This window comes from Neltuma alba, unplaced genomic scaffold (assembly GCF_004799145.2).
Source record: "Neltuma alba isolate B1F8T4 unplaced genomic scaffold, ASM479914v2 tig00006864_pilon, whole genome shotgun sequence".
NCBI lineage: Eukaryota > Viridiplantae > Streptophyta > Magnoliopsida > Fabales > Fabaceae > Neltuma > Neltuma alba.
In genome coordinates, this window is record NW_021634602.1 from 3,724 (window position 1) to 13,744 (window position 10,021).

General features: G+C 37.5%; 1 protein-coding gene across 5 annotated transcripts; it reads right to left on the reverse strand.

Annotated features, from left to right (window-relative positions):
* Positions 1-367: 367 nt before the first annotated feature.
* Positions 368-9,798, reverse strand: LOC114751328 (CCR4-NOT transcription complex subunit 3). 5 transcript variants are annotated; one of them, XM_028940008.1, is made up of 16 exons: positions 9,562-9,798; positions 9,306-9,437; positions 8,426-8,542; positions 8,223-8,273; positions 7,729-7,818; positions 7,491-7,637; positions 7,211-7,321; positions 6,959-7,015; positions 5,226-5,921; positions 4,663-4,833; positions 3,961-4,069; positions 3,377-3,519; positions 2,395-2,676; positions 2,175-2,309; positions 1,911-2,092; positions 368-1,088 (listed from the first exon to the last, which is right to left on the reverse strand). In XM_028940008.1, exons 1-16 carry the CDS (start codon positions 9,652-9,654, stop codon positions 1,022-1,024), a joined length of 2,583 nt encoding a protein of 860 aa, XP_028795841.1. In that variant the 5' UTR covers positions 9,655-9,798; the 3' UTR covers positions 368-1,021. The 5 variants fall into 5 exon arrangements, with proteins under 5 accessions (XP_028795841.1, XP_028795839.1, XP_028795840.1 ...); XM_028940006.1 differs by having other exon boundaries at positions 5,226-5,915; positions 8,426-8,563; XM_028940007.1 differs by having other exon boundaries at positions 4,663-4,827; positions 8,426-8,563.
* Positions 9,799-10,021: the final 223 nt, after the last annotated feature.

Sequence of the window (10,021 nt, forward strand, 5' to 3'; positions counted from 1 at the left end):
GGACCAAAAAAATAAATAAGCCACAGCGTGAAGCCGTGAAATTTGCAATCCGTTTGTACACATCCACCACATCATTTGGCCCTCCTTGGTTATTAAGCTTCATATGAAAACAACAATGGGGACCCGCGAATTTTCAATGAAGAGGGGTCCAACTTTTCGTGTATCAAAAGAACACTGCCAACGACACCAACCGTCGCCGGTGAAAAATACCGAACACATGTTAAGCTTTAATCATTCGCTATCAACATCACTTGGTTTGAAATCAAGGAGGCATGCGCCAGAACACGAAAGCAGGAGAATCAACGAGGTTAAAGGGAGTGCGACAATGAATGAATCTTCACATACGTTTTGAGAGGGAAAAGCATCATAATCTAACACGCAATCGATAAAAAAAAATTCGCTAAACAGAATGCTTATGCAGTTACAGACATAACCTAAGTTTAGTCTCCCCAGAGCACAGCCACTACATCCGGGCGACGGGATTTCTCACAATCACGACCGACAAGGAAGATCAGATGACTTGGGTAACATTTAGTACGGAAAAAAGTATTTTCATAAAAAAATACACTTTCTTTATAAAAAAAAAAAAATGGAATAGGTGAACGATCCATTTCCAATGCCTTTTTCTGTTCCAAATGTATCAAGACTGTGTTGCTCTGACCCGAAAAAGCTGACCTGATGTCTTTTAAAAGCACTTCGCAAACCCATCAATAACTGAGACCCTACAATACACGATATCTTGTCCCAGCATGTACTTTCTGATAGCAGATACCTCTCATTTAATTAGTTCATTTATTCCTTGGTTTTGGCGCCACCTCATGCCATTCTTGATAACTTACTGACACCCGGATCTGGATGTCGTTGATTAATGTAAGAAAAATGTTCGGAGACATGTACAACGATCAACTTTTTTTTCCCTTCATATATTGTTTATTTTGAATCAGGCGATACTGGTTCATCTGATAAACAATACTTGACAGCGAAAACAAGACACCAAAGGCATCCATCGTCTACAAATCTTCTATACACTAAGCTCGTCTTCAAGATAATTATACTCAAAAGTGAACTCGGTCTTGATTCTTTGACACCTGAACAACGACAAAGTGCAGATAAGTTGTGAGAACAGTGGCACAGTTTACATTCATGGACTGGACAAGAGAAGCAAAATCTCAATCCAAACGGTCAGATTCTTTCACAGGCCCAGATATGTTTCCGGACTAGTGAGTCGTGCATAACCAAAAAAAGGGCAATAACTGCCTCAGTATCCAAAGAATGGGAAAAAATCAATGATATGAAATGAATGAACCCCATGGGTAAAGAACAACAGAGCCGAGTGCTTATCATGATACAGAACATAGTCACAAGATATCATGAACCAAGCCAACAATTCAACAGATCAAATATCAGATTTTAATCCGCCCAAAAAAAATAGCCCTCAGACATGAAATGATCAACCGATAAGAATAATAGAGAATATGAAGTTGACGTGATACTGTACTAATATTCTCCTGCAGGAACTGGACAAGCTAACATCATAGTCACTATAACAGGTTTACAGTGAAAGAATAAAACCAATTTTCCCCCTTCTTTTCGGCCAAAAGAAAATTTCAGGCTCTTTGAACATTAGTCCTTTGAAGGTAGTTATCATAGCCTTGCAGGCCAGGCTTTACTACATCTCACCGTGAAGAACTTCTAATTTTATGCCGAAGGCAACATGATACTCAATTATTGAAAATTTTCCTAAATCTAAGAATATGTTAATATCAGAAATTTGACTCATAATAAATTATCAAAACACTAGTTAAACTTAAAAAGTCGGACATAGTGGTCAACATCAGTGCACACATATATATATGCGATAATCATGAATGTAAACTAAGCGATAAAAAAAAAAAGTTGATTAAGCATACCATCCATGTTGCAGGTCATCATTTGCGATATGAAAATCGAAGTATACATATGTTCCCTGCTCAAATTCATCTGTAGCGACTTTTGGCTCTTCATGTCTCTGAAACCATGTGTTATATTTTCTGTGATATCTCCAAGACTGCTTCTTTAGTTCTTTCGCAGCCAAATATTGTTGATAAGTGTTCTGCAAAAGGTAACAAATATAATTTTAACCTCACAGGATTGAGTGAAGTAAAAGCGCTCATGCCACAGAAAGTTCCAAGTACCTGTTGATAATAAAATGCAAAGAACAGGGTGTCAGTGCCATATGGTTCAAGACCTACTCTCTCCCAAAAGGCTGGATTACTGACAATGGGGGCTTGTACTTGAGGATAACTTGGAGGTGTTATTGCTGGGTGCTTCTGCAGAAAAAGATAAGTAACATTCATCATGTGACCATATCATAAATCTATACAACATGTGGAAGAATATAAATAAAGATCATACAGGAGTATAAATCCTTGGACGTTCTGAGTCTTTAGGTTGTGGAAGTTTGTAGTAAGCTGCCTCAAGCATCTGCATATTAAGTACATGGTCACGCCCTCCACCAGAATTGACATTTGTTCCGCTAAGACTATCACCAATGGCTCCAAAATCGGCAACACTTCTTCTTCCAATAACACCAAGGTTACCAGAAGGTTGATTGGGTTGTAAAGGTTGGCCAGGAGAGAAATCAGTATCTCTGGAGCCCTGAGCAGGCTCGGTAAGAGAACCAGACACTCCTGCCTGCTGCATAAAAGAAATATTGCCAACTCAAATCAACATTCTTTTAATTTAATAGATCATTTATATAAATATAAACTTCTGAGTTCTCTCAATCATGTGTAGACAAGAACAAAATAGATTTTTTTAACTTGCATGCAAAGTAGGACTAAGTCGAAGTTATATAAATATAAACTTCTGAGTTCTCTCAATCATGTGTAGACAAGAACAAAATAGATTTTTTTAACTTGCATGCAAAGTAGGACTAAGTCGAAGTTCAACATGAACCGCACTACAATTAATATTCAGTGGGTCATATGCCTTGCGTCTTCCAACAAAACAGCGTAAAAAAAGAACACATGCTAGCAAGTTTCAACATGGACCCTTACTTAACTTCAACAGTCATCACATATTTCTAAATTACAGTATGCTACCCTGGCAGGTATGCCATGGATCAGGATTGCAACTGAAGTCTAGCTCATTTCTATGTACGATGGTGTGCCCAATCCAAAGGCTAACCTAGCCAATCAACAGTCCACCTAGAGCTTGAAAACCAGTAGTTATTAAATACCAAATCTGATGCACTGCTAGCATTGCTCTGTAAGAAGGCAAAAAAAAAAAATATATATATATATATATATATTGCAGGAAGAATGAATAGCAAGAACATTCACAAACTGCATATAATTGAATAAAATAACAAGCCTAGAAGAGTTTGTCAACTCACAGGAGAATCTACAGCATATGTGGATTTTAAATCCTCTTCATTTAGAAGATTCTTGCCAAGCCCATTACTGGCAGTAGATTCAGACACTGAATCATCAGGAGTACTCTGTTGTTGCTGATGTTCTTCAGCTTTAGAATTGCCATCTGCAAAATCCAATATATTATGCAAATTAGAATCCTAGACAATTAGTAATGCCAGGTCCAGCCAGAACATTATGCAAATTACATTTACTGCTCTACTAGTATGCTTTTATTCTCCTTGACTACGTAGACTAAAATGACCCCAAAAAAAAAAAAACTAAACAGAATTATATTGACACTAAACAATGCAAAATTAATACAATTGCCTTCTATATTGATATCAAAACAGGATTGGGAAGAGAAAAAAAAACCTTAGCTGTAAGAATTAGGCAGGGTGATCAAGAATATCCAGGAGATAACCATACTACAATAAGTACTCTCTCATTCCCAAGAGAAAAAGAGAAAAAATATTGAAATGACAGAAAAATAAGGAGATACTGATCCATCTTCAGAGTGGGCGGAAAATTCAAGAAGTCAAGATAACATTGATCATGGCGAACATACCAGAATCTTGAGAAACACTTGATATCATTGGCTGTTGGCTAGATGGAGAAAGGATAGAATTGGATGGCTGCTGTAACGAGGTGGATGAAATGCCACTGAGCCCTGATGCCTGGACTCCAAAGCAGATCAGAATGAGAAGAAACAGATGAGCTTTAAGAGTGAAAGTGGACATTTAGTAGCACATATGGCAAACCACAATTTTCGTGCATGAATTGATATCTTACTCCAAGCAAACAGGATTCTTAGCTCATTTCTTTTCCCTTTTTGAAATGGGGAACTTGGAAGTAGGGGCCTCTACCTAAATCTCCAACCACCCCAAAAACCTAAAGCTAAGTGCAGATTACTAATGCATTAGAATAACCCAAACCATAGAGGGGTAAATTATCCAATCTATAGATAAAAAGTAATTAATAAAATCAGAACAATATTCCATTTCCCACAGAAACAAGGACAAAAGTTTGATATGGCCAGTTGGGATAAAATCCAGGTCCATAATGTTTTTATAGTGAAGGAAAAACTTGGTTCCATGATCAAACAATTAAAGAGAGATGAAGATCGAAAAATACAACAGTTAGCTTGAAAAGACATGGTATGGAGCGGCACAAAAGTATAAGATGATGCAGGGTGGGCTTTACTCCTATATTGAAAGCAAAATAACTAATAAAGAGAACAGTGGCCAAACTTAAGGTGCAACAAAGGTACCTGCTGCAAGAGAGGATTTTGCTGCTGAGCAGAAAACTGCTTATGACTTCCACCAGCGAGAGAAGGCATACCAAGAAGGGTACTATGACCTTGTTGCTGCACTTGCTGAAACTTCTGCAGAAACTTTTCTCTCTGATCAGGTGCTATTTCAGTTCTTCCACGAAGCTGCCCCTAAAAATGAAATCAAATTTGCGTCTTCAACCACATAGCTTAAACATACAGAACAAGAAACTACGCAAGATGTTCCAATTACAGTGATCTAATTCAATTACTTTTCATTTCACAGACATTTCAATGTATATCTATGCATGTAATTGCACATAATTTAACCCAACAATCAACATCCGAAGAAAAAGAAAAAGTAAATACATATATATAGCAAAATAACTTGGAAGCAATATGGATGTCAATGAACAAATAGATTTATAAACCAGTAATAAAAAAAAAAAGCATGATAGTTTACTTAATTTGTCAGATGCAATCAGCCAACAATTCAAATTGTATTCTGCATCTCTGAATGACATGAATACCGAACAGAAAAATAAAAAAGATAAAAATATCACCGTCTCATTTTGGTTCTGGAAAGGACTTCCGGGCCTCCACTGCATACCAGGAACACCAGAAGGGGAAAAAACTCTCCCAGATACAGCTGCAGCCTCATTAACACTATTAGGGTCAACTGAACCAGTTCCATCATTAGCCTTCACAGCCTGAGGCAACATCATTCTATTGCTTAGGGGTGACAGAAGAGGCTGCCCAATCCCGCTACTTCCAAGCCTGTCATCAGCTCCCAATAAGTTTCTCTTCGTTATTTCAGAGGCTGAAGGGACTGAACCAAGAGCCCCATTGCTGGACACAATGTTGCTGGAAGCAAGAGGGATGCCAGATGTCACTTGATTTGGTAGGCTGTTTCTACTTATGCCTCTTGCATGCGCAGCATCAGAAAGCGATGGAGATGCTCTCCGGCCAGGGAAGCCATTAACCTCATCTTCTTTCACAGAGGTAGACTGATTTACAGATGTAGAATTAGGAACACTAGTATTCTCCAGAGCAGTCCGAACAGAACTTGAACTGGGGAGGACCGATGCTGCAGCAGTCACACCAGCCAAGTTCTGAGATGAAACATTCAAAGAGACAGGAGTAGAATGGTTTCCAGCTGGTGTTGACACAGCAGAACTGATACCACTACTTTTGGGAGGTGGCGTTCTGACAACAGTATCAGAATTGCTATCTTGGGAAGCAGCGTCATCAGCCTGTTCCTGGATAGAATCATTCTAGTCATGATTCGATATAATACTTGGCTAGAAAAAATAAATGAGTGTCCTTTTCTACTTAAGCAAAACCTAACAAGGACGTAGGTCTTTCTCTCTCTCTCTCTCTCTACTTATACAGATAATCAAGTAACTTAGAGAGACGTGCTCAGAGGATCTATAATCATGACTCGTCCTCCACTGTCATTCTAACAAGGAGGTAAGGTACCATAGATCAATATGTCAACACGGAACAAGAACAAAGCATCAAGACAAAACCAACTGAATTCAAGCAGAAAGCAAACCAGACATCATATCTTTATAGCTGCAAAAAGTTTCAAATTAGAACAAAACATAGAGAAGCTCAAACATATGGCAGGCAGCAAAATGCATAATCACATAGGACGATCTCATATATTTGTTAGAGATCCTAGTCACAAAACCTTTTCTCTTTTCTTCTCCTTGACTAGGCCAATACTTGAGAGAACAGTTAGACAAATATTGAAAGAGAAACCTGAAGCAATAAAATAACTGAAAACAAATTATTTGAAGTGTCAGAAACCAATAACTTCCGTCTTCAAGTTGAACCATGTTTACGATGGAAACATTGGATAATACCAAACTGTTCTGCATATGACAGAAGAAAAAGGTCCCTTTCATGCAACTATTATCAGTAAAATAAATGCAGAACAAACAGAGAATCACAATGAACTATAATTCGTGACTAACAAGGGCAAACTCATTTAACTACCACTCAACAGATTTCCCAACTATTTGGATTCAAATGCAAAAATGCTTACCCAAAAGTAATCAGAAACTGCCCAATGCATTATCTAACCACGACGTCAATAGTGGAATGAAACTAAACCCATTTATAAAATGAAATATCGGAGACAGAGGAGAATCAAGGCCACGGAAGAAGAAAAATGGGGGAGAAGAGCCTAAGCGTAACATACGATTCATGAAACAATATATCATCAAATGGCTTCAATTTTCAAATATGCTGACTTAATAAATTTCATGTCATTGATAGAAGAAACACATACAGATGTTTGCGAAGCCGATCCAGCTACAGACGTCTTCAAGCTAAGACCAAGTGCACCCTGCCAAAATACAGCATAAATTCATATTTTTGTATATTGGCAGAAAATATGAATTTCAACATTTAAAAAGGGGTCTAGGATGTTAATAGCCAACATAAACATGCACTAAATGTATTTTGACAAGACACCTATCACCATAAGAAAATCTAATATCCAAAAAAAATGCATGAGCAATTTGATTGGGTAAGCAAATACCTTAGCAACACCAGGCGGACCAATTGTGACAAGATCTTCGAGAGACTCCACCTTGTCTAAAGGTAATGAACTATATAGATCATCGACATCATTGAATTCATCAAAGTCCTCCTGCGTACAAATAAGAAAGTTAAGAGGAACAGGAAAAATAAGCAGAAAGACATAAAGTTTGCATAGTATTATGCTTTAGTACGCAAAACTCTGTTCAGGAGAAAGCATGAAAAATATCTTGAATTTATCATGCAGATATAATAATGAGTTCAAATTTTAAAAAACAAACCTGATTACGCTCCACATAGTCTTCCAAGAAATCTTTGACATCATTAACTTGCTCAGGACTTAATTCATCGTTGTCTAGCAGCCTCAACAGTAACTCACATTTCTTTATATGAGCCTTGTGTCGGGTAATTGACATTTCTAGATGCGTCTGGAAAACAAACGTAACATGTGAGCAGCCAGAGAAAGGTAAACCATCTGTCCCACAAAATGAACGTCCTATGTTTACTTCATAATCATACCAATCTAGGTGGTCTGCTTTTCCCCTTTTTGACAGAAAGCCCTTCAAGCTCAGCTTCAAAGTTATCAATTTGAGACTCTAACTCTCCGACCTACTCATGTTTTAAAAGGTGTTAATTAATTCTTCCAAATAATGATGCATATAACAATAAACATTTGTTTGCTTAAATTATATTAATATGAACTGCTTGACAATGCATCATTACAAGATGCCGCAACAAGAATCACAAGAGAAATAAGCACCAGATTTGACTGCACAGTAATTACTGGAGAAACAAATCTAAGAAACCAGCTTAGAGATTGCAGTTGGTTAAATGATCTCGGGACAAGTTTTAGTATGTTGCAATAACCAAGGGATACAGCAAAGCTGACCATTGCAACAGCCAACACTATAGAACTATAGAGTAATGTGAACAAATTACTAATGCAACGAAATATTCACTATACTTTGAGCAAAATATAAAAGGGCTGAATTTTGTGTAAAGAAATCGCATACCACATTATTCAACCAATCCCTTGTCTCTGACTTAGCCTTCTCCTTCGGATCCTACAAATAAAAACCCAGCAACTACATTAGCACAGGACAGCGCATTTTTCAGCCCAAATACCACATAAATAGACCAAGGCACAACAACCAAAACAAGGAAACACTCTTAAATATAATTTTAGAGAGAGGGTGTCCCAGGGTTAAAGGCTCACAGTTTTAGGCTGCTGGCCCAAGCCTTCTTTGGAGAACGCTTTGGTCTTAGTTTCCTTTTCACAGATCTTAAATCTTTCCATTTCACGCTCAATGAGCTTGCGAGCATCCACCAGAGCCTGCTCATAAGAGGCACTAACCTATGTCAACATATATCAAAAGAAAAAATGTTAAATTCAAAACCAACGAGTTGAATTGAATATTAAAATCCCAAGCAAAGTTTCAGAAACTCATATTGAAGTTACCTCCAAGCACAACACAAAAAGAATCTGAGATATGCAACAGATGGGAAATTGGACAGCAACACTTAATCAAGGGAATACTTAATGGTAATACTTGGCTTTGTGACAAAATACAATGCAATGAAAGATTCCTAAACATTCTGCTAACACAATAAAAGATGTGTTCCACATTACCACAACATACAGGTATCAAACACATCTTTAATTGAAAGACATTTATACATAACTAGAACGTCGCCCCGTGCTTTTGCAAATGAGTTTGAAGTAAGACGCATTATAGAAATATAGATTCTCAAAGCTAACTGCCATAAGACTAACATCTCATTTCAAAAGTCAACTTCTGCAAACAATAGATATTGTAGGCCAACTAAATGATGAGGTAAGTAGTAGTGTAGACTGATGTGCTTCTAAAACCTACAATGTCCCAAATATTATAATCAATTAGGAATCGTTACAATTAAAAGCAAAATAAAAGCATAGCAGAAATCTACAATTTCCAGTTTTTGGCTAGAAACAGGCGTGAGATTATTACTAGTGTATTCCCAAGAAAATTCAACATGCATTATGCTAAGAGACGGCACGAGCTTGTGAAGTTGTGATAAGGGGGAAACTCGAAGACACAAAAGGCACTTGAATAGACCTTCTTGTCCTTGATCTCGCTAGACTGTATCCAAGTCTTAATTTGGTCTCTGTATCTCTGGAGCTTCTTAATCTCCTTCTTCAGGTCTGCCTCAAATTTCTCCTTCTGGTTAGCATTGTCCGTATCATAAACCTGAAGGAACAAACAAAATTAAAACCAACCATTTGTCGAGTCATTCAATTGGACAAGGTTGATGTACAATCCAAATCCCAAAAAGCAGCCAAGTAAACTAGAAAGAAGGATAGTAACTAAGAACCTTGTTCCAGATACTATCGAAGACTTCAACACCTTCTTGGACCTTTTTAAGAACGCGATCTATCTCGCCCTGAAGCTTTCGACTTGCGCCCATTCTGCTAACTCAATCCAACGAAAATGTTGTCCGTAATCTAATCATGCAATCGCGAAATGCACAACGATCAATTGCGGTCGTAGTCTTCTAGGGTTTCACTTACACTGAACTTTTTCAACTTCTCGGGGAAGAGTTAATACGATCAGGAAAGAACGTGGCGATAAAACGACGATTTATTTGGGGGTGTGTGTGAGCGTGGTTTTTTTTTTTTTGGTTTTGAATGAGTTATGTGTTTTTTTTTGTCCCGGCAGTTGCTTATATAATTTTTTTCTTCTTTTTTCTCTGTTAATTAATGCAGCAAACATGACAATTTCTCAAACCTGTCCTTTATAATGATTGGACGTTCAGCGCAATTCGATGGTAATAA